At 38.9% G+C, this 26,051-nt stretch overlaps 2 protein-coding genes across 2 annotated transcripts in view; both read left to right on the forward strand.

The window, feature by feature from the left end:
• The first annotated feature begins 2,178 nt into the window (after nucleotides 1–2,178).
• Nucleotides 2,179–11,802, forward strand: lnpa (limb and neural patterns a). Its single transcript, XM_086092026.1, has 13 exons — nucleotides 2,179–2,327; nucleotides 2,850–2,932; nucleotides 3,304–3,345; nucleotides 4,173–4,360; nucleotides 4,441–4,499; nucleotides 4,582–4,622; nucleotides 5,241–5,324; nucleotides 5,400–5,451; nucleotides 5,527–5,745; nucleotides 8,045–8,150; nucleotides 9,466–9,536; nucleotides 9,836–9,991; nucleotides 10,195–11,802. The coding sequence occupies exons 2-13, from the start codon at nucleotides 2,906–2,908 to the stop codon at nucleotides 10,332–10,334; spliced, it is 1,185 nt and encodes a 394-aa protein (XP_085948152.1). The 5' UTR covers nucleotides 2,179–2,327; nucleotides 2,850–2,905; the 3' UTR covers nucleotides 10,335–11,802.
• A 5,232-nt stretch (nucleotides 11,803–17,034) lies between these two features.
• LOC147164787 (uncharacterized) overlaps nucleotides 17,035–26,051 on the forward strand; it is a 104,144-nt gene continuing 95,127 nt past the window's right edge. The window contains exons 1-2 of the transcript XR_015096703.1: nucleotides 17,035–17,120; nucleotides 17,197–17,234. The gene's annotated coding sequence lies outside the window, so the exon portion shown is untranslated. The remainder of the gene's footprint in view (nucleotides 17,121–17,196; nucleotides 17,235–26,051) is intronic.

Below are 26,051 nucleotides of genomic sequence, written 5' to 3' on the forward strand. Positions count from 1 at the left end.
TGCAGAATTGTTTGTACCCGTATTAGTAGATCCACTTCCTTGTAAATTTTAAGCTTCCTCCGATAGCAAGGTAAAATGTCCCATTCTCCTGTGAAGGACACAAGACTATCGAAGACAGACCAATAAAGTCAGTAAGTGTGAAAGTTGCACAAAGAGAAAATAAGCAGGTCTTTTGCTGTTAAGAAAACATACATTGGTAGATTATTCTTCAAAATGGCGTAAATGGGACTTAAAAACAAATGGGTTCATAAATACAGATGGTGAATGAGGACCGATTTTGTTGTATTGTTTCTTCTTATTACAGCCAAAAGCCAATGAAAGCCTATAGTATTTTCCTCCCATTTGGAGCATTTGCATCACACACACCGCAGCTGTTACACTGAGCCTCAGACCATCAGGTAGCTTCCAACACCTATAAGATCCCATTTAATGCTTTAAAATGTTCCCCAAACGTTTTAGGAAGACGAGAGCTTAATGAGATTTATGCCGCCATTACGCTTCCAAAGTAGTTTCTGCTCTGTTTGTCTCAAATCATTGCCTCTGTTCAAACGGCACCTTCATATATTACATGGCATTAATTCAACTATAGCTCATTAAGACAGAGCGAAATGGTTAAATTAGCTTATCAAGTCATAATCATGATGAATGGGCTTTTAATTCTGATACAAGCTGGGCAAATTGCAATTTTCTGCGTTTTGATGGTTCTCAAATAACATTTAATATAACGGGTCATCCCCTCAATCAATTACTGGAGGCTGCGAGCGTGTTGTATACAGGATTTTTTTTTTTTCATGCATATGTATTGAAACGTGTTCTCAATTATCTTTGGAAATTGCTTTTATTGGGTTAACGATTAATTCTTCCAGAGGTTCTTTGCTCTGCATATGGGAATGGAGGTGCAACAAATTAATATTCCTAAAATGAGGTCTCTGCTTTAGGTTTACAGGATTTTTTTTTCCTTTATATATATTATGTAGGTGTATGCTTGGGGATTTGCAAAAACTTCTGTGAGCAGGCAATTTCTTGTGGCACTCCCACAACATCTTCTTTGAGGAAAAAAAAAGCTACGTAGTGTCTCATCACATGTAACAGATGTGGTATATTCTCAATGCACACTGGCAGATCAAATACATGGTACACGCAAATAAAGAATAATCGAGACTTCAAACACCGTATTTATCACAGTGTCACACACTACTTTGCACAAACTAAACTATTGCATGGAATCTGTTAAAATTATATATTTTTAAGTTGAATTTAATTGCTGTGCCTATAGTAATAATCGGGCCCAATATAATAATTTACATATTAGTGTAAACATATAGGCCATAAATATAAAACAATCCAATAAAAAAACAGAAAATACAGCAGCAATCTTCTTCCGCCTGATGCAGATTTCGAAATGTATTAAAGTGTGCAGAACAGATCACTGCAGAAGTGTTTTGACAGGTCCCGGTAAACTTGGCTTGCTCTGACCAGCCAATCGGAGGACGGAAAAATGCGGACGTCGTTGGAAGGCTAGTTGGCCCAAAGTTGTAGAAGACAAAAGCTAAGTAAGGCAAGCCCCCTCTGTGTCCATTTTTAAAACGAGTCTTAAACATTTGAATGCAGCCATTTTTTTTTAAGTGCTCTATAAAAAAAAAAAAATTGAGTTGGCCTGGGCTAACCTTTGTCATAGCCAGAAGTGTCTAAAGGTTGTATCAAGGCAGTTTTCATAAACACTTTTACAATTTTAACGACCTACCCTCCAATTACTTCAGATAGGAAAGGAATGTTCCTAAGCAAAAATGTTAATCCAAAGACTTCTTGTTTTCTACAGTTTTGCTCTGGCCTCATTGAAGACATAATTGAAATTGGCTTGGTTAAAGAAACAATCCCTTTGCTAATACATTTTAATTTACATCCGCCAGCACTGCTGATTCTGAAGGTCCTTGACAGATTACATTGACATGGCAACTCACAAAGAAACCCAATTGGATAAAAAAAAAAAAAAAAAAAAAAAAATCCAACATCCATATGTATGTAACAAGTAACAACCAAGAGAAATGCTACAAAATGAAGAGATTAGACTGTTTGGAATAACGTAGCACAAGTTCATGGAATACAAATGAGAGTGTATTAAGTCAGTGCTTGTGGTTGCGTTTAGACCAGCAGAGAAGATCTTGCTGGCTCGTGACTTTGAAGTAATCGCCATAGAATGCCCATGTTCTTCTTGGGTGTCGCAATGGGACACACCCCCTCAGCTTGACACCATCTAAACCAGGAGAGCACAGAGCAGCAAACAAGTACAAGCCGCAGGCAGTTCAAACCAGTCAGACCCACCCAAGGTATGTATCATCATTACTCAATCTGGCCGCTACATATTCAACTTCCATTCCGATGTGTCCGGTTAAATAGTTTCCAAGGCGTAACGTGAATGCAACGCGTTATGTTAGCGTTGGCTCGCTGGCTAGCCAAAGTTAGCTCGTACGGCTAACATATGTTGGAAAAAGTGGATGAAAGTTATTTTAAAGAATTGCTGACGCCTCATTTGAGGTTTACAACCATGGTAGTAACATTGTGAGTTTATGTCGTGTCTAAATGAAGCAAAACGCCTCAACGGTGTCCACTTCTAAACTATGCTAGTCGTGTCGTAGCTAGCAATCGGCTAGCCGGTGGCTCCCGTTGAAAAGTTAAAAAGTCCCTGTACTTTTTTTCCGCTAATACACGGTGTCTCTATAGCACTAGACTATTTTTCCAGGCGTCAAGAAGTTTGAAACTAATCAGTTGGATTGACAGGCTTACCTTAAGTGTACCCATATCTTGCGGTTTGACAACTTGAGTGAAACATTGACGCTTTTTGTCCACAGGTGGAAGACGTCAGGTGAAAACATCGACGAGGAGGCTACAATCTCCTTTCACCACTATGGGGGCTGTCGTCTCTCGGTGGAGGGTGTGTATTTTAAACGGATTGTTTGAAGTTATACATATACAGTCACTGGTCACACCATTTGATGCACATGCACAGTAGCGACAGTTGTGCTTTTTGCAAAGGCAGTAAAGCTCAACTTGACCTAACAAAAAAAAATTCATTCTGTAGCTACATGAGTTAGGCCAGATATTAGAAACATGCCATGCTGTGATGTACACAGTGCACTAATATAGCACTGAACAAACTACAACTTATATAAGCTCTCAAATGACTTTAAGGAGTATGCAAGGGTCGTTTTCTGGCTTTGACACAGGCATGTGTTAAGTCACATGTAGCAACAGTTTAATGTTACTCGCTGTTTATTCTTTTTTTTTTCTTCCCCTTTCTTGCAGGCCAAACCTTCCACTGTGGAGATTTTAGATGGAATTGATAAGGTATGCTTAAAAAAAGGAACGCTTTGCTTCTTAATTGTATGGGTCTGCATTACTTATTTTCCACATGCTGATAGATAAAATACTTTAAGATTTAGTGTATTGTCTAATTGGCTCTGTGGGACCCATGCACGATGAGGCAGGCCATCAGGTGTGACAGTTTTCATGACAATTGCAAAGCTAAAGGTGTTGTCAAAACAAAGCTCAAATCAGTAATAGACGAAGTCAAAGTGAATCCGTGTGTACCTAAAACACTTCCTCATTTGAGGACTGACAGGGCTTTAGTGCGCCACTACAGTTAAGCTTGCAGGCTATTTTCAGCCCGCTCTCCTTGGAGCACTTGACACTGCTCAGGTCAAGTAGCAGCAGAACATCCCCTTAGAAAAACATCCTATCTCCTACTGCTAAAGATTATTTAGTTTTTGTTTTTTTTGTCCATTGTTACACAACGTCATCCTGTTACTACACCGGATTGTGAGGATGAAATGCACTGGTTGTGGAGTGACAGACGCGCATGTTAGAGTGGAGAGTGGGGCACATTGACCTCATTAGCTATTTGTGGATTGGGTAACCGATACTTTGAAGAGGTGTACGAAGCAATACTGTGCACGTCTATAAAAGACTGCAGTGGCTCCAGTAGTTATCTAATAACACAATGTCAAAAAGCTAGCTTGGCTTTGGCAATGAAACTAATGCGATTGACGCGTTCATTTATGCTGTTCAGTAAATAAAGATAAATGAGAATTCCACCTTGGTAAACAACATTCATGCTTTCATGAAAGAACTCTTGCTGGGAATTTTGATTTATTGTCATCATTGTATTCTTTCAGGACATTCAGCTTTATGAGGAACATGGTGAAAAATATCAAAGGCAGCTGAAGATTTGGGTTGGCCGACTACTTTTGTACTCTGCTCTTCTCTACCTGATCACCTGCGCAGTGGTGTATTGCTGGTACCTGCCAGAACGGCTCATGGGGCGCTTTATTCTCGCGCTACCCTTTGTCATATTTCCTTTATTGTAAGTACAGTAAGCTCTACACGAGGCATCTCCACGACCTAGTCAATTAACACATTCCTATTCATTCTTTCTCTTTTTAGAGTGTGGTTGCTTCGCAAACTCCTGATCGTAATATGTTCGCGAAGAACTGAAAAGAATAGTATGAGACTTTCATTGATTGATAAATGCAATATTAATTGAAATTTGACTGACATTGATCATCCCCCCACCCCTTTTTTCAGATGAAAAGCTGGAGACTCTTAAAGTAGAAAAGAAGAAAATAGTAAGTTATAAATTGTACATGGTTGATTATTGTGCTAACTTTCTAAAAATAAAAACACAAAGGCGGTGGAAGTACTGCAAACATATTTATACAATCACCAAAATGTTCTTTTTGCCTTGTCAAATACATGAACTTTAAAAATTCAGTGCTCTTGAATGACGTGAACAACTTCGCATGTCGGAACCCATCATTATTTCTCTTATCGATCCTATCAGTACTTTGTATTTGTTAATCAAGGTTCTGTGCAGATGGCATTGGATTGGTGTGAAGACTCAACCCAGTAAACTACTCCGCTAATGTCACATTAATTAATAGCATGTAGCGCCGCAACGAAATAAATCTGAGAAATGACTTGTCATCCTCTGTCGGGTCTAATAACTTTCAATAATTAGGGCTGATGGATTTTCACCATCTCCATTATCGAAGTAGTGAATGTAATTATTCTTCATATTACATGTAAACCTGTAGAAATGTTTGCTATTTACTGTAAATTAAGATATGCACTTTCTGTCACTTCTAATGTCACGGTAGGTGTAGTTTATTACAGCTAAATAATTAGATATTAGATGATCATTACATTGGTACACAGTATTTTTCACTATGCAACTCTCATTACAGCTTGAAGAAGTTATGGAAACAGAGACATATAAAAATGCAAAAATGATTCTGGAAAGATTTGATCCTGATTCCAAGCGGGGAATGGTGAGCAATATTTTTGTTTTTAGGAAAGTAGAAAGTGCGCCCTGCTAAATTTTTTTTATTTAATCTGTTACAAAGGAACTTGAATCAACTCCACTCGGACCCCAGGTGACGCCAAAACCAGGCCAAGGTAGTATAGCTCACTTCTCCGTGCTGTACTTTCCAATTTTACCACACCTCACCTGGAGCTTCTCCTTTCCGTTAGAGCTTCGCCAGCGCAATGTCATCCCGAAAACCCCAGTGGCGGTGAATCATGCCAGCGACGTAGTGGGCCGCCCTCCTCTTTCCGGCGGGCCCACCTACCCCGGACGAGCTTCCCTCACCGCTCCGGGAGGACCCCCAGAGAGGGGCCTGTCGGCTGTGGCTGCTCATGAGAGCTTGATGAGGAAGCCTGTGACCCCTGGAACACCTGCTCCAGGATTTGGTGAGTTACTTGCACACAGGGGGACCACATCATAATGTGGCCGATTAAGGCGTGATTTACTCTTCTTGGTTCTCTCTCCCCAGTTGCTCAGGCTCTCTACAGTACTGTTTCGTTAATCTAAACAATGTACAAAGTAGATGAAACTGTATTAGTTACTTTAGTGGAAGTCAACCGTAAACATGTATTTACAATACTATGTTATTTGTGACCTCACTAGTCAAAACATAATATTACATTAATTATTATTATTAATATTATTATATCAATGTTACATTTACAGAATAAGAGTTATAATATTTTGCGTAAGTGAAATATAAGTTAAGCACCAAAATCCAACCATTTTTATCCATCTCAGGGGGTGGCCATATCCCCACGCTCCGATCCACCTGCCTCCCAGTCAAAAATTTAATGGGGGGGGGGGGTGGCGGGGACACGGACAGGGGATCGCAGCACTGCTCTATACTGCGGTATCACCTGTTTTCTGAAGCTGAGCTGTGGTTGGTTGTTACCTGAGCCCTGAGCAACATTGATGTCATCTTCAGTCGACAGCAAGTGGCAAAATGGCCGCCTTCTGAGATAGATAAAAACGGTTGGATTTTGGTGCTTAACTTATATTCCACTAACGCAAAATATTATCCAGAATACTTTATAGTGGTACCTCGGAGTTTGACCATAATTTGTTCCAGCAAAGTGTTCAAAGTCCGAATTGTTCAGCTTCCAAATTTTTTTTTCCCGTAGGAAATAATGTAAATGCAATTCATCCGTTCCCAAGCTCCAAAAACGGAAAATTCCTATTTTAATTTCTAATTTATGTTTTTTACATTTACACCCTGTACAGTATTTAAACAATACAAATACCTTACCTGTTGTGGTGTGATGGCATCAGTGGATGATAATGATAAATGCTATGTTAATGCTGAGTTTGTGTATTTTACATTGGGCATATTATTAAACTACTAAGCGGTCCTTGCGTGCGTTTAACGTCAGGCACATTGTTGAACAGCTAAAGGGGGTCCTCGTGCCAGTATTTACAGAAGTAGTCACGGTAGTTACAACGGCGCGATAATCTCCTTCCTCATTCCAATGTGGTTCGTAGCACTGTATGTTTTTCTTTGCTGCCACTGACACTGTTGTCTTTCTTTGGGCCCATGGCGAAGAAAATTTGTGGAAAAATCAAAATACACTCGCGAGTATGGAGCACCTCCGGGGGTATTCACGATCTGACTGGAAATGAGCAGTCCATCGTCTCAACTACCGCAACATGAGCATTCGGCATTGAGTTCAAACTCCGAGGCATTTTTTACTCAGATGTTTTTGGTTGAAGTCCGAATTGTACGAGTTCTGAGACGTTCAAACTCTGAGGTTCCACTGTATTTAGACCAGTGGGGCTGCATAGAACATATTGTTGTCCCCAAAAAATTGGGGGGGGGGGAGGGGTTGACTTCCACTTTAAAATGATTTACTGAAAGGTTAATGCATTCTCACACAAGAGCATGAATTTATATATATATATATGAATTTATATATATATATATATATATATATATGTATTTAAGTGTGCTTTTGTGTGTAGAAAGTGCTGGCTCTTTTAAAGATTAAATAGAAAAACTTTCCATAGAACAGTTGTCCTGTGTGGGAGACATCTGTGTATCCATATAGAGGCACTAAACTATTCAATATAAATTATTTCTGGACTATGAACACTCAATAGAAGAAGCAAATGGGTGCAAACAGTAAAGGAAATGTGCTTCTAGAGGAAGCCGCGAGCCGTAATTGCCATGTGGAATGCCAACTGTGAGCAATGCACGAAGCAGGATTACATTAACTATGATTAATTAGCCGGAGCGCCGTTTGTTCTCTGGGCAATGGTGGTGGAATCTCAGTAAATGTCTTCTTGGCAAAATTGCCTTTGGCATTGGCAGCACCTCACAAATGGTTTACACGACTTGATATCACCTGCTTCTGCAGAAAATTGAAAGTGAAAAGCAATTTGATACACAGAGTCGCCGCAGAGTTTCCATATGTCGACGAATTAATAACCAGCAGGGTACTGAGACGGTGCCAAGTCTCACTGAAATGACCAGTCATCTTCCTATGATTGCTCTTGATGTTAGATTATATTAATTACTACTCTCCGACACCGCGGGGGATCTGGACGTGCTTTGCAAGGGAGATAAGAGTCATTAATGGCAAGGATTTTATTATTATTTTTAAACGTACCTCAGTTTCTTATTGTTTCCTAAGTGGCCTGCTCATGATGTTTGATATTCACAACAGCATAAATGTTTTGTTTGGAAAGGGATGCACCCCCCAGGCCCGCCCCTGGCCAGACCAGTACTTCCGAGGAACAGGGGGACTATGGACAGAGTTATCGAGTACCTTGTTGGAGATGGCCCACAAAACAGGTAAATACCATAAACGTAATATAATATACCGTATACTCTTTCTAGCCACATAATTAGGTAAAATGAGCCGAAGCCTTTCCCAGGTGGCTGATTAGTTTTTATTTGTGTTTATTTATTTTATTTGTGTAAATTGTAAAATTGTTGTGATAAAAAACAAACAAAAAAAAACACTACCGGTATATTCTAAAACTAGCTAACCTCTCCAACTAACCTAACACACAGTTCCAGCTAATTTATGACCTGCACGTCCATGTTGTCAATCTTATATTCCAACAAATTCCTTCAGTGGAAATCTAATCAGGGAGGCCATTTACATGCAGTTTGAACAAAAACACATCCAAGGTTTTGAGCTTAGCAACACAGTGTTTTTTCTCAGGGGTGTCAAACTCATTTGAATTCAGGGGCTACTTTCACCCAAATTTGATCCCAGTATGTCTATGTTAATCTATAAATAATAACTATTACCTCTTTTTGGTGCAAATAACTACAAGTACATTCTGAAACTAATTGCAAAGTAATGTAAAATTTCTCAACAAAAATGAGCGCAACATTTTTGCATCTAATCCTGCCCTTCAGTGGACAAAATTAGCAACGACAGCAAATTTTAGTGAAAACTGCAATTTGCGTTTTGTCCTCACGGGCCAGATTGGACCCCTTGATGGGCCAGTTCCAGGCCACGGGCCTTATGTTTGCTGACACTGCTTTATCTGGCTTGAAGCTACTATCAGAAGATTGTGCTCATTAATTGTAACTTTTTTCTTACAATTTTTTTTGGGGAATGAGAATTTTCAGATTGTCTACTGCAGTATGTTTTTTATACACCACTCACAAAAGGTAAACATAATTTGACTATCTCCAAACTTTTAACTGCACATTTGCAACGGTTCAAATACTGTAAAATTCACGCTAGTTATATGTATTTTTATTTTTATTTCCAAGGATGTCTGCTTTTATAGCTTTCTGTGTCTCTCTTCACACTACGATATTCTAAGACCAGCCTAACCTCTTTGGCAAATTACTGTTGATCAGTTGTTAGATTATGATCTCGTGATATTAAAACGTGACGAGCATGATGAGAGCAGTTCTAAAAGGAGGAAATTAATCATTCCATTCTTAAAGAAGAGCAAGTTGTGCAAAGAGTAAACATTTAACAGTTGGACACACGCATTCTGTGGAGTAGTGTCATTTTGCCTCATGTTTGTTTGCTCTTTACAAATGGATGTTAATGCATCATGTTCCTAGTAGCAAGTAATTTAATGTATAGTTTCCATGCCATTCACAGTGTTTTTTTTTTTCTTTTCCATCCCTCCCTCAGATTTGCTCTCATATGCCAGCAGTGTATGTCCCACAATGGCATGGCGTTAAAAGAAGAATTTGAATACGTCGGTAAGACTTGGAGAAGCACTCAGCTCTTCGTCAGTCTCCCTCAAATGCTGCGCCTCCATTTGCCCTCTAGCATTTGGCAGCACAGTATATCATGTGGCTTTTAAACGCCTCCACCACCGCCGACCCCTGTGAGCAAATTCACACCAAGATTGAATATGCAAACGAATGCTGCGCATCAATCTTGTGTGTTTATGCATCTCAGGCCTTTAAAAAAAAAAAAAAAAACTAAATTGGCTCATATTCATGTATGTCTGTTTGTTGTGAGATGACATTCACGTGTTGTTTTATTTGTGTTTCAGCCTTCCGATGCGCATATTGTTATTTCCTCAACCCTGCCAGAAAGACCAGACCTCAAGCACCCAGACTCCCCGAGGTCACCGGTGAGCTCAAGATGGCTTCTGAGGCACCCTCATCATCGGCCGGCGCTGACCGAGACTCCCCATTACCTGTTAAAGGTGAGGACAGCATACATATATAATACGTAGACCAAAGTGTTTGGTTGGGCTGAACAATTAATCAAATTCAAATTGACATCACAATGTAGTTAGTGCTGTCACTATCGAATATTTTTTAGAATCGATTGTTCAATCGATTAATCAGATTTTGTTTTTGTTATTAAGTTTCTTTTTTGTGTGTGTGTGTAATGTTTTGCTACTAGAGGACACGCAACATGCAACCCCACCAACTCCCCCAGGGTCCAGTCCTGAGTCTGACCACCAAAGCACTCCCGAGTCACAAGACGAGCCCTCTGAGAAATCTGACGGCGAGCAGGATTTGTCTGCCATGGAGGTGGAGTAAAGAAAGCGCATTTCACATCATCTGGAACTTTGATGAAATGAGATTGGCCGTACTTTTTGGAGCAGCGCAGTAACCACCGTGTCGTACTGTGCGTTTCAGTGTACTCAGCCCTTTGCTTTGGCAAGCATTTTTATAGTAGTGATGAATTGTTTGGCACTAGAATGCGGGTCGGTAAGAAGCTCCTCACCAACCTGCTTTGCTAACAGAGCCCTGTCTGATACTCTCTAGTTTGGTCAAAGCTGCCATTGTACTTGTTTACATCTGTATTGGACTTCATGTCTTAATAGGAAACTGTTAATGAAACACGTTTTTATTTATAAGGTCCATTTACTGCTGCCTTAACCAATTGTTGACTGTGGGTACGATGTAGCAAAGTGGTGCAAGCAACATGTTTACATGTGACTGTACATACAATAGAAAACACTTGCAATATGTATTTATTTCTACAAACAGGGAAGGGAGATTCACGTTGGCACTGTGCACCTGCTGGATGTGCCTTTTACATTTTAAATGGCTTCCTCTTGAGCATTTTTGATGCAGCCTATTTACATTTCGACAATCCCTTTAACTGTTTTCACTCAAGTGAATGAATGTGTTTGCTGTGAATGTGTCGGTTTAAGTGTAAATAATATTAAAATAAAGTTTTGAGAATATGTATGAAATTGCTTCTTGAAAATAATTCTGAATATTGATACTACGGAATTGAGACGCGCATCACTTGCGGAGCAACTCGTCACAGTATGAAAATGCAGTGCTTTGTTTCTTAAATCAATGTTCGTATAATTCATTTGTTATTATTCATTGTGGAAAGTCCACCAGTTTGTTGATGAATGAAACAGCCACAGCGTGAGTGACGCTACTCGCTAGCGAGACAGTAATTGACTCCATGTTCTTAAAAAAAGCATTAAATGGGGAATCGAAAAAGGTAGAGCATGTAAATAGCCGCGATTACATCAACTCTTGTGTATTCCGTATGTGTGTGTCAGGCTTTACAAATCTCTGCCCTGTTTCGGCTCCTCACCGCCAATGTTTAAACAGTCCATTTTCATTAGCTGGCCAATTTTACCTTGTGATCATTTTATTTTCGCTCATTGATCATTTCAGACAGCGTAACATAATGGTGTTGACACGGAGCCCGACCATTCTTGATTGCTTGACCCTCTTCATTTGCAAGCAGAAAGTCATTGCAGCTACAAAGTTGCACCGCTGCCACCGCCTGACCCTCTTCCCCTCAACATGCACTGTAAACTACGGGGGAGGTCAACGCGCTGCATCTTCTATGGGTTTTGATAATGTATGTTTACAGAGACGTGACCTCCGGGGCCTTGTAATGCATCAATGTGACATCCACAGTAACGCCTGATTCCACCGCATGCTGTTTGGGGCTGACCTCTGACAAGAGTCGAACGGGGTGGGGGAAAAATGGGACATCAATAGGACAATGTTTGGATGTTTTCGCACCACTGGGAGTTTGTTTCGCCTTACACGGGCCGCACATGTGCATGTGTGTCATCTTTAGTGCTTTGTGACAGTGATTGAAATTATAATTTGTTTCGGGCTCAGTGTTGTTGTTTTTTTGGTCTTTTATGTCACAGATGCCATTGTCTCCATCAAAAGATGATTTTCAAATAAGCTGCAAGAAAAAATGTATTACAAAAATCGAATAATGTTCGTTCCAATTGGTTGACTGACGTTGCTAAACGAGACAACCAATATATTAAAAACACACCTCAAATTCCAATTGTGAATAATTCCAAAATTCCACAGCTTACCTTCTTCCCATGTAAATGTACGGGAATTTTTTTCCATTCGTTAAAACACTAATCAAAATTGAGTATTATCTGACCATATCAAAATATGTTATTATATTCCTGTCCTTTATTGCATTCAGTTGCAGTTTTTGGCATGGGCAATATGTGCGGTCCACCCAAGGCAGCATTGCTGGGGGTGTAGTAATACACCCCAAAATGCGGGAAAAATCTTGCTCCATTAAAAAGCAATTGCAGATTTTTTTCTGAACGGATTAATGGCATTTCCATTCATTTAAATGGGAAAGGATGATTTTAGAAATTAGTGCTTTGAATTACAGTGGGGTAAAAAAGTATTTGGCCAAAATCCAATAGGAAGTCTTATGTATGCAGAATCTGAATCTTTGTGAAGGCAGAATATTTGATACAGATCTTAGATGGTCATAATGCTGTCGGCATGAGGACTTTAGACATTGACTTGTTGAAAGAATCTGCAAATAATGGAAGATCATAGAAAAGCTTTCGCTTGCAACTTTTTTAAATCAGGATTTCTGTCATACAACACGAACAGCTTCTCACTTGAAACAAATGACTGATGAAATACAAAGCCCCAGTGCCGAGGTAATTTTGTACAAGCAATGAAAAGGCACAGTGGAGCTGTCCCAAGGTTCATAGTTCTATTTCGCTCCCATCTCTCACGCACGCATTGGAGGCCACTTGACTCAAATTTATACTGATCTTTTATTTATACCCAGAAAAAATGGCAGATAAGAAACATAAGCGTTCTTGATATTGTGTTCTGTCATATCTTGCGGCCAAAGATTGAAATCCTGCGAAACAATTTTCTGAAGAAATGAAAGAGCGCGCCCTCGTGAACCCCGGAGGAAAATAAGCCCGCCGTGCGAAGCGGAATATGAAACAGAGGCCCCGAATAAGTAAAATAGACAAGTGCGCCAGGCTTGTCACTTTTCCATTTGCTGCCCCCGAGTGAGAGCGCTTCAAAAATTCCCCCCTCATCTCAACAGAGACCTTTATCGTTATGCTCTATCTACTGTACTGAATACGAAAAAAGACCATATCAGGCAAAGGAGGCTTTTAAAGATTTGCCTTGATTCTTCCAATCATTAAGTAGCAAACAACAAAAGTCATGATATGGAGGCGGTGTGCTAAATGCTGAGATGAGTGTCACAGAGGCAGTTAACATGCTTGCGATATTAGACGTAACGACGGGCTCTCGACAACAGCATCATTACACCGTAATAAGAGCAGCATCTCCTTGAGAGCGGCATTAAAATCGCATTAGAGTACACGAAAGCTGGCCTTGATGAGCACTGAAGGGGTGATGGTTCCGAGCAGCCGGGCCCATTATTGTGCTGACGCGCACTCGCTCGCTCCTCCATTGCCACTTGACAAAAAGCTCGGCACAAAAGGTCATCAGCCTCTTCCGACAAATTAGCTCCAGAAAGTCAAGCCATTTAAATGCTCTTTACGCAGATTGGATTGGGGAGAAAAAAAAAACAACCCATTTGATCTGTCAAATGACAAATGCATGATAAAACATTGTTTATATAGCAGAATGACATTCAGGGATCAGAGAGCATTGTCATTGTCTTGAGGTCATAACGGCGAAAGAGCGATGACGTCTCTGTTTGACAATTATTACTGTAAACAATATGTCACTGCATTGTAATTATGTACTGAACTGTGAGGATGCTCGTGTATTACAAACTAATCCCGCTGCATTCTGGCGGGAAAAAATGATCTGTTCAAGCATGTTTGCATTTTAGAGACTTTTGAATGCAGCGTTTGTTTTGGGATTCATTTAGTTTTACAAAAGGTTTGTTGTTGTGTTTATGCATTTATCGCAGAGGCGTCCAAAAATTTCCCTCAGAAAAATTGAAGGATGCAAGGGCTCATTTGGCGTTATTCACTTTTCAAGGGACAGTGTGTACAATTTAGCGCCAACTAGTGGCCAACTAATAGAATGCAACCCCCTTAGTGCGACGCGTGTGCATATTGAAGCACATGCTCTACGTTGCCTCTGAGAGGCCACACTTTGCAAGCCTACCACCAATTATTACGTTAGTGAAATTCTTCTTCATAGCAGAAAGATGGCGGCAAAACATGTCATCCTACCGTAAGGCGCAAAATGTACGTTGATGTGATAAAACATATTTTTTTGCATATTGTTTTTAAAATGAATGAACACTGAATTTCCAACTTCCACCTCTCAATCTTAGATTAGTTTAGCAATTAGCACGGCTACTCCAACTTTCCATGTCATGTCTTCATGAGAATGACAACTGTCAGAAGTGTATCTGATTCGCCACGGAGGCGATTGTTTACTGATTTAGGAGTGACTCCACAATTTTAGCCACACGAGTAGCCAGCCGAAGCTCATTGCTAGCTAGCCGGTGCGGCATAAGTAGCATCAAACTTGCCTCAACCTCCGACGACGATATGCGTGCATCCAAATCAGTAAAGCTTTTTTTGGGACTGTCTCAGTGGTGGATTCTCCGTTTTGCTATTCAATGCGTTCTGTTGAAGCGCAAAATGCTTCTTTTTTTTTGTCTCGCAAACTGCGATGCAAAACCAAACCACTTGTTTCGAGTCTTGGTGGCTACTAAGTAAAATATGTTTCTGTCATTTGACTTCAATTTTGTCATTATTATCTTACCTGTCTCCTTGATTCGACTTGGAGAAATCACATCATAGTCAGGCAGGAAGTTGAAGTTGCCCATTATGGTTCCATGTCCTATGAAGGGTTAGAGAAACACAAGCATGATAAGAAAGAGGAGAGGCGAGCCGGTGCTGCATAAGTAGCTCATGTGGAAATCATACAAAACATCCTGTAGGCAGCAGGTTCATTTTATGGCTCCATCTATTACCACTCTGTCATTGTTAATTGTCTTCTTTTTACCTCGGCAGGATTCTCCAAATTGGTCCTATCGAATGTGACAGGAGGAAGAGCATTAAGCATCTGACAAGATGATATCTAAGTTCAATTTCCTACTCCTCACCTGATTTATACCTGCAGCACATCATTTTCCTTTCTGTCATAAAGACCTCGATAAATCAGCGGTGCTCATGGAAGCGCTGCACAACAGCCCTCTCCCGGATTTCGTATCACCGGCATTTGCTATTAGGAAGCCATTACAAGCACATTTTGCTCCCTCAAACAAAAATGATCAAATCTAATACAGGCAAGATTAGAGAGATAAAGAGAGAAAAGCGTAGGCGGAGCGGCTCCAAACAGTCCGTTATCTCGAGACAAGATGTCCTAAACTCTCTCTCTCTCTCTCTCTCTCTGTATATATATATATATATATATATATATATATATACTGCCCCCCCCCCCCCCCCCCGCCGGTGACACCATTATCCATCTGTTTGGACAAAATTGCTGTATCATGGTATAAATCTGGCATACAAGTGACATATCCTCTAAAATAAAAGGCAACATTAACTGCTCTATCTTCTAGAGGCCATGGGACGAGCGGGCCATAAGCTCAGTCAAGTGTGATGGCAGTTATACTGTGTTTTTACTAGACTGCAGACAATTATACTTTGCTCCTCTCGCCATAAGAAGACAAAGTGCCCGGGCTTCAGCTGAAATGATTTCAAATAGATTTTCCAAAATGTCTCTTGGCAGATTGCTTCCATACATTATTTCACTTAAATGGAAAAAGGAGGGAAAAGAGAGAAGGGGGGGGGGGGGGGCTGCAACACAAATCAATCACAACACTTTAGCACATGGAGAGATGAGAGCTTTCAGTGTGTGTGTGTGTGCGTGTGTGTATGGATAACGTTGAAGATGTGCACACAAGGACGCTGATAGGATGGGCCACATCTTTGCTGAATGATGACACACGGTATGCTTTGGTGGTGAGATGCCAACATCAAAAAGAGAGAAATAATGCATATTAAGCTCACCTGCTGACTTTGGAGGACTTATTTTTTCCTGTATTAAATTCCACTCAACCAAGCTTGTCCAAGCACTTTAAAAAAATTGATAAAATGCAGTTATTTGAGGACACATGGTAGAGTCACTATTGCAAGAAACTGGCTAACTGATGCAATAATTATGTATTAAGATAAACAATACAAATATTTTCACCGCGTATTAAGAATTTAGAATGATCATTTTTACATCAACAACTAAAACAGTAATAATTATAATCCAACACATTAAATTGAATGTTTTTTTTTAAAATTATATATATATTTTTAGCAATATTATTTATAAAGAATTATTTAATATAAACCAATTCTTATATATGATTGGTAGTGTGTTAGAGTATTTAATGTTGTGGCCTTTCAGGTTAGAGTAACATTACATTTACTCTTACCAAATACAAAATAAAAAAGTTAGCAGCTAACGCGACAAAACTTTACTCAAATAATTTTCATTGATATATCAGAAAATATAAAATACATAAACATGGAAACAGATACAGTAATGTAAAAGGATAGAAAAATACACTAATAAATACAAACTCATTTGTGAGATTTTGAATAGATTTGAAATAGCCACAGAATTCTAAAACGTTTGCTGTTCTTCAAACAAAATGTTAGCAGCTAGCAGCTAACGTTCCTTTAAAAAACCGTTATTTAAACAATTTCTAATACAGTACATATGTCTGAATATGAATATATCACATACATGACAGCTGTGACAGATACAAAGATATGATAGAAATACATTGATCAATATAACAATTTTGCAACCTCTAGCATGGATTCATAATAATAATAATATAAATAATAATAATAATAATTTAATCTATAAAATTAATTAAATAATAAAAATGAATCAACAAATAAATAATCTATTAATGAATAATGGTTAAATAAGTGACATTTATTCAGTAGTTCCTTTCTCTCTTAAATTTAGTTCTCCCGTGTTATTATTGTTATTAATTTAAAAAAAAAAAAGGGGGGGGGGGCGCAGCTAATGTTAGTTTGCGTTCGTTAGCATGATGACACGACCTGAAAGGAACACATAGGGACGACACAACAACAACGACGACCGGACCAGGTAAGAAGCGACGTTTGGTTTCCTCTTTAAGGTCGTTAGAAGTTCATCATCTTACGTCGAACTTTTGTCATTTAAGGAATTATGGGGGACCACTTTTGGGGGACGACAGGCCACGTAAGTAGAGCACAGGTGTATGCTAGCAATGTCTCATTAGATGCTAAGTTCACAGAGTACTTAGTTTATTTAATAATACACTTTACTCGATAATTAATGGCTGGTGTGAGAGGACCCATCACTTGGGCCAGATTTGTGTTTTAATATGTCGTGTTATTGTTTTGTTGTGCATAATTAGGCTCTGGTTAGATTATGTGTTATTTCTTTTTAAATCTTGAAGCTATCTGCAGTTAATTTTTCATGCACCTCTCCGTACATCCTGGTCATAGATTCATACCTTACATATTAATCGAATGATGAAAATAGGATCATAAATGTTTAGCTTTATGATGGGCATGTAGCAGACAATTTACTCAGTGCACTTTTTAAGATTGCAAGGAGAAATTTCTTCAGAAACCATACAAATGGCAATCTTGCTAGTGTCCTTGATGTTTTAACGTGTGATGCTCGTCACACAAAAGTCAAACCGAGTGTATAGTATCGAGGATTTATAGCTATATTTAGGCCATAACTGCTCTCTGGGCACTCCTGCAGTCTGCAAAAGTCCAAAATCTAGAGCGACACATCAGTGAAAAAAGAGGGTGGCAGTACGGAAACCTCAAACATAACATTTAGGAAACTAATATTGCCAACATGATGACATACCAGAGACAGCAATCATGAGAGTAATTATCTCAGTAAAGCTACAGAAACAGTCTAAAGCCTTATCTTTGCGGACATTATTAGCCTGTTGGTACTGCAACCGTGTGCCAGATAGTTCTTTACTGGAATATTCCCCGTTGCCAACCATAATTAATTGCTTTACAGTCTTCAAGGCCATAATGCTCATCAGTTATTAATTAGAAATTCATTTCACTGAATAAATAATGCTCATGATTGATGATGAAAGTGGTAATTAGGTTCTTGGTGCAATTCACTGGGGAAAAGCCTTTACACTTGAATCGAGGCTGTTAAGTAGTTGCTCATTTACGGGTCTGCTGCTATACCTCTCGCCATAAACCCTCTCCATCGCGGGAGCATCTGGATTTAGGGAGCACTAACCAAAGTTGTAATTTGCTGAGGTTACATTTGGCAACCGGCTTCAAGTCATGACTCTTTTATTTGTCCTCCCACTCTTTGTTCCACAAAACTACAAACAACACATAACCTGTTATCAAGCTGAAAGCCTACTGCGTACTCACCAATGTCAACTCCCATTAAGTTAGTATGAATTAAGAGCACAAAATCGTACAACAGTCTCACGGGTCTCTCATAGGCATCATAGCGCCTATAATAGTCCTTTTTTTTTTTTTAAATGACGAGAGAGGTGTTGAAAACTCAAGCCATCTATGGCTCACTATTGATTTTACACCCAAGATCCGTGTGTTGTTGATAGCCTCTTTGATATATTTTCCAGCAAGCACCAGTCCCCTTGGAGTTTTGTGGAAAATAAACCAGTCAATATACACCTATTAGGATTTCTTGATCTGAGCCCATAAAGCTGCGCTGTTCAGGGTTTCCGATGCTCATTGCATCATAATAGCAACGAGAGCAGCAGCTATTACTTTTAGAAGATGAACCACCAACATTTGAGCGGCTTGCTGAAATTGCGTTGTTTTAGGACAATCGATGCAATTGACCTGCATTACGCTGGAAACGCAGTAGAACCTTAAAGGTCGAATACAGTCCATTGCTGTAAGGTGGTTGACCACGGTTGTGAGTCATTGTTCTCATGAGAAATAATGTTGGGTTAATTAGTTCCAGATTATAACTATCACCAATTTGTATTTTCTCATCAGCTATTCACATGTAAAATACTGTAATTTACCCACAGACTGATTTAATGACATAGAAATTAGGGGAGGGAGGATATCTTTGAATGTCTCACGATTCGATTCAAATCCGAATTTTTTTGGCGTGCAATTCGATTCAGAATCGATTTTCGATTAAGAACGATTTTTGATTCAAAATGATTTGATTGAGAAGGATTTTTGCTTCAATTTATAGATGTTCAAGGAATCGTAATGATCTACTCCAGTCTGACTCGATAATGCTAATTAGTGCGCTACTCGCGGCACTTTTATCACTCAAAAAAACGGCTCCACGCTGCAAAAATACAACTTTTATTGGAATAACTTGATCGTGACTTTTTCCTTCTACTCTCTAATGTAGTTACAACTTAACAGTGTATCAGACCATGTGGAACCACACTTGCCCCTAAGTGGCCAAATCGGGTACAACATGAACAGCGCTCCCAATAAAGGCACACATAAACAAAGGGTAGACAGTATACAAATAATTGAAATAAAATCGATTTTGGGACATTTAAAATCAATTCTGAATCGTACTAAATGAGAATCGCGATCTTTTGGCACACCCCTAATAGAAAAATGAGTTTAACTAGCAAAACTTACTATCAAACGCTCTTTTTATTTTTTTATTTTTTTTAATGCATCGACGTGTATAACAGTGAGTTCAGTGAACGTTGTATTTTTACAGTTCATCATTTGTGAATTTGCATACTAGTGGAATTTTCTTCGGAACCTATACATACTCTATTATTCGCTAAAAATCTAGGCTATTTGCTGTTTTTATGCTCTGGCTAAAAGTATTACTTTAGTGCCATTTGCTGAATTTTTCATGCAGCTACTTATGACTTGTGTAGTGTGCTTGGCCATTAAAATTTGTCAATATTTCATAATTCATTATTATATATAAAGGTAAAAAGGTAAGTGTAATGACTTAATGCCATTTGTGTAAAGGGCTAGTTTCCGCATTTGTTTACCCATTTGTGATGTCACATCAGTTTATGCTCAAGTTTTATTCAAGTATGCTAGCTAAAACTGTTCATAAGTCTCATGTGAAGGTGGTTTGTGGTGAATTGACTCAATACAGTCGTTTATGGGTTACATGAGTTCAAAATTGTGTACATATTATAGAAGCATGCGAGCATTTTGTGGAATCTTACAAACCTTTCTGGGGGCAGGGATTATTTGCAAAAAATATGCAAATGATTGACACTTGGTCTCTATCCCCCCCACAAATATCGTTTACTTAGCGATTTGTTAGCTAACTCGTGGGTAGTGCCAACCTGTAACTAAAACCACTTTCAGATTGTTTGAATCTATTTTCTATCGCGTTTGTCCTTATGGGAGAGTTGTGCCATAGTGAGGATGTCGCTCAACTTCCTATAGCCATTCATTCACTCCATTTTGGATCATTTGCTCCAATGGCCTGAAATTCCAACTTGTTCATCATGCTCATTTCTAGTAGTCAGCTGCACTGTCTAGATAGGATGTCTCTTCGTTAACTATTGGCGCTCAACTCCTCATTCATTGTTGCATGTCAGTCTGGTATGGTACTGAAATACTCTATAATGCTGGACAGTACTTTTGGGACTAAGTGGAGATTTGCTGCTTTAAATGCAAATCCACTTAAAAGCCCCCGCACACTGAAAAATGCGACGGAAGATGACGAGATTGAACAGTCACCAACCGCACATTTACCGACGCGACAGAGTGTCTTCACGCTTAACTTTTTAGCCACAGTTTTATTAGCAATACTGAGTCCCATGCTAAGACGAGTTTTAAAGATAGGGAGCGAGGGGGGCTTGCCTAACATTTTCAACGTTATTTTTGATTGTCTTATACATCTGCGACTGTAATGCAACCGTAAATCTTTGGTCATTTTCGCCAATTGCATGATCTTTGAGAGTTTACGCGCCGAGATCCTCCTGAACACAAAAGACCAAAAGGGAAAAAAACAGCAGCAGATGATGGTTTAGCCTCATCAAACAAGGATACTATTACCAGTCTCTTTGGCCTGTCATGGCGGGGGGAGTGAGCAATGGTAACAACCCTTTACTCGTCCTCCCTTGCAATCCGGTATCTGTCCTATTAGCAATTTATAATGGAGATCAAGAAGTAGTCAGTGCAGAATGAAGACAACTGTCTGCACCCGTTCCTAATTGGCTTTATGTTCTCCTTCTGATAAATGGCTTGCCACTACCACAGTGTCCTGTGGTTTTTATTGCCCTAATAGGCCTCAGTAACTGGATTTACTAACAGATAGTGGGTCAAAAAGGACATAGAGAGCAAAAATGTTAATTAATATCAATAATGGCCAATTATTAGTTTGACAGAGGGATCCCAGCTAGTTGTGTGCTCTAATGACTGTGAGCTAACTTGAGGGGAAACGCTGGCGAATTAACATAACTGTGTATGCGCGCTCCGTCGAGGTGCCCAGCAAACATCTGTTATGTTAGAAATTCAAATAGAATTCCTATTAGTAACCCTGGCTGTGGTTGCATAATCAGTCATTCTTCTCTGGCCATTTTGCAGGCACTAACAATGCCCTTGTGACTGGTGGAACGCCTCCCTTTGGGCTTTCCAATCAAATGCGGCCCCATGTGGACCTGCATGCCCTAACAACAGACAGGCCAATGTGGACTTCCAAGGGGAGCTTTGTGCTTTGACAAGAGCTCAATGTATCCACCCATGACACATGACCGCGGAATAGAATTTTTGATTTCAATACAGCAAGAAAACATATTTATTGTTCGGACGCTCCAGCATCTTGCTGCTAAGGGAGTTGACTTCTTTGTAATCAATGTTTGACTTCAGACTAAATAAATGCAGCCAAAGCCAAGCGACCCGGCGTTACTGATTGTTCGTCCTGCCTGAAAACAAATAAAACCCCTTTGTCTTGTGGACATAAATCCTACATACCGTACATTTAGCATTTAGCGCAACCCTGTTTTAAGGAGAGGCAATGCTGGATATTATAAATTGCATTAAGCATGTGTTTTAAATTAGGATTGAGAGGCGAGGGACGTGAAAAGTAAAAACCACCGCTCAATATTCATACTAAAATGTTTTTATTATTTTGTAGAGATATTGCCTCTTGAGCTTCTTATCGTGTCCAACAAGGCTGAGCATTGTTCACTTTTTAAGTCATGCAAGCTCTTGCAGCGAGTCTGAAACTGTTCATCGTGATTTACAAGTCTGCGCGTGACCTTCTCTTTTTGTAATGTAAGCGTGTAATTCTCTGGAGTGTAACGTCATGTTTGATCAGAGGGACTACTCGTGTCCTGATCTCAGGATCGCATAAGTGAAAGCAACTCAGATGGGCAGAAGAGGTTACCCTTAAGGGCAAGATTGTCATGAGCTGCATGCATTTTATTCACTGTGGTTGTCCAGAGATTTGTTAAGAAATTGTACAAAAACTTGGCACTCACGGATAAATGTCTATTCCAAAAACAAAAGGTCTCGTGAAACTCTCTGGAGCATTGTTTTTCCACCCAAAAAAAAAAAAACTGAATACATTTGCCAACAAGCTATTTAGGGTTTTGACTTATGCCATATTTACAACAATATAAAAAAAAAAGAAGTAACATTCAATAAAAAATATTTTATATGCAATCATTTTTAAGTAAATCCAAATGTGTCTGTTTTGTACTCATTATGGCAAATTTATACTCTCACAAATGTTTTTCTGATATAGTCACTGCTAAGTGAAAATAATTGACAGAAACATAAAATTAGATTTCAGTTCTTTTTCAATGGAAAAAAAAAAATCACAGTATTTTGAGAGAGTAAATTGCTTTCATAGGACAGCAATAATATACTGTAGATCTGCATACAATGTTCAGTACATTTGGTCACATCATCAGTTAGTGCTAGTACTAAGTGGAGGTTAGAGAGTCAAAATCACAAATAAATAAAAAAGTGACATTGGTGTCGTCAGCATGAAACTGCAGCAGAATTATGCAACACTCATGTTTTACGATTAGTGGCTAAACATTTGCACACATTTCAGTACAATAAGTCTCTCAAAATATGTTCCACCCGTTGCTCTGCTTTTAGTGTGTTTAATAAGTGGTTAAATGATACAAAATAATTTGTTTTACATGGTTTTCTTGTCATTTTGGTGTTCTATTTTCTTCTTCATATTGAACATTTTACATGTGGCTCTGTAATTACTGTCCATTCTGTCATTATTAGGTAACTAACTGTCCCTTAAAAATAAATAAATAAATAAAATAATGTTTTCAGTGACATTATGTGGATATTTGCTGAATAAATATTTACGCTTTGTTATTGTAATAAATATATATATTTTTTATTATCAGTGTACAGTAGTTTGATGTTGTCACGCTCAACATGTCAACAAAAAACATAAATTGAAATAAAAATCCTTTGAAAACTTTAAATATATTTCTTGAACATTACGTTGTTAACATGCGAACTGAATTATCGTTGGCAACGGAAATGGCCAAAAATAGGGATGTCCCGATCAATTTTTTTGGTACCCAAGTCCAAGTCCTATAAACTTGATTTTGACAACCGTTGCCGAAAATGTCCACCCTGTCAGCAAACTCACATATTTTGAAGCATTGCCATCTTGCATGCCACCTTGATGGAAAGTCTAAACTTATTTTGGAGTGAAATAGAGACACGTCCCAAAGGCACCTTATAGTGATATTGACTCTAGTCTGCATTGTATAATATAATTAAATGGACTTTTGGAGAAAATGAAAACATTGTTCATTTCACTATGCACCTTTTAAGAAGCTCGCATATTTGAATTAATATGGTTCTACTGAATTAATTTGCAGTTGTTAATGGAAAAAGCAACATATGTCTGGTGCACAGTGCTGCATCCAACAGATTTGGGTGCAGTATACATGACTGGGCGACGCCATGCTCGTATGTATGAAGTGGCTTCGGCTTCACGCTCCTTTTCCATTCGGTGGCCTCCGGTGTATAAATTTGCCTGATTGTTTGTCTTTCCCTTTCTTAATTCATTGCAGTTGGATTCCTCTTTGATGCAGTTCTGTTGTCCCTCAAACAATTGAAGTGGAGACAATGGAGGCATAATGATAGATCCGTGTACCCACCATCTGTAAGAGCATCTGCTCCCGTGCATCTGTACAACATGCTGGAGCGGGGAGCCTCAGTAATCTGCATAATAAGGAGAGGGCTTATCTCAGTCTAGTTAATAATCACAAGCAATCGATGCACTTCATTCCCTCAGTCCTGACTGGTGGGATAAAAAAAGCAACAAAAAAAAAGCAACAAAGTTTTGCTATGTTAGCTGTATCCTCCAGATAGTCAGGGGTCAGAAGTTGTTGATTTTGCCCGGAGCTACAGATTTAGTCAGCACTCAATTTCATCTTTTCATGAATACCATAATTATAGAAGGACACTCCTGAGTTATCATGCCGCTTCTTACTTTTCTTACACCGCTCAGGGGTTTCGAGCCTCCATGGCAATGTAAGACCTCGACTTTAGAATTGGATTTAAAGCGTGTGCTCCTACACCAAGGTTGAACTGTTAACAAAAGCGAGGACTGTATTCGTGTTTGTTTGTCCGACCAGGCGACCACATTTGGGCGAGCATCATTCTCTGGTCTGACAAAAATGAAGCAATAAAGGTGGCCTTCGTTGAAAGGACTTTATTTTGAAGGCCTCCACAAACCCATTGTCCTCCTAACACACAGTAAACTCCTAGCGCAACATTAAATTGTCACAAATGATAAGTTCTCGTATATGGAGCATGATGTAAGATTACAGGACCATTTTGGATTAAGTCACATTTGGGTAATTTTGTCTGTTCGGACAATGTGTTAGCAAGCAGGCTATTTTCAGTTTCATAGAGAATGACTCAATGACGTAACCACATTTGGATCAAGATGGTCACCAGAATTTAAAGGGGAAATCAAACTTAAACATTTCTTGACAATAATATGTTATATGCGACCGCACTAGTCTAAACATGATATTTTTGATTAATATTACATTTGTGGAAAATCCGTTTTTATCCATCTCGGGGCGGCCATTTTGCCACTTGCTGTCAGCTGAAGATGACATCAAAGTTGCTCAGGGCTTTGGCTACGACCTATTACAGCTCACCTGTTTTTTGAAACTTAGCTTGATTGGTTGTTACCTGACTCACTACTGTGATGTAATTTTTACTCGACAGCAAGTTGCAAAATGGCCGCCTTCTGATATTGATAAAAACGACTGGATTTTGCTTAACTCATATTCCACTAGCGCAATATTAACCAGAATACTGTATTTATACTAGTGAGGCTGCATAGAGCATATTGTCAAACATTTTTGGGGGGTTGACTTCCTCTTTAATGGATTATTGTTTGTCACCCATTTGCAAAGTTTCATGGAAATCTGCTGTTTATTTTGTAGAATGGTATTTGCAACTTTGGACTTTATTAGCTGCCTTTTTTTCAATTATCAACCACTACAGTGGTGAAGAGTCGCAAAAGCACTATAGTATAGATTTAAACAACCTGCCCTGAAATGATCTGTTAAGAAAAAGCTGGAAATAAACCGCTTTGAAAATATGCTGACTTTGAGCTATTGGTAGTCGTTTTCTTTCTATCATTTAATAAATGCCTTTGGGTTTTTAGAATCAGTATATGATTATTTTTTAAACTAAAACACTTGACAGTGGCTCATAGGAATATATGCCATTGATTGGATAGAAAGTGTACAATATTGACCAAAAAATGTGTCCTCTTGCTCACCAACCTCTTGTTAAATATGCTCATTAAATCAAGTTGATGATACACTGCAGTATGAAGAAAGTGTAATGCACCAAATGAATGCAAAAATAGCTAAGTGTCTTGTTTACCTGTTATTTTAGCAATAACCTGCTAAATACCCTTTACATATTAAAACACCTTTTATGTACAAGAGCTACGCAAACACATGTTTAAAAAAACAAAAAAAACAATTTAATACTCTGCATTAAACACTAGCACTTCCATCCCATGCATAGTTCCTGTTCATCCTAATTAAGCATGCATGATGCTACTCTC

This window comes from Leptonotus elevatus, chromosome 12 (assembly GCF_054856555.1).
Source record: "Leptonotus elevatus isolate MCC_2025b chromosome 12, RoL_Lele_1.0, whole genome shotgun sequence".
Lineage (NCBI taxonomy): Eukaryota > Metazoa > Chordata > Actinopteri > Syngnathiformes > Syngnathidae > Leptonotus > Leptonotus elevatus.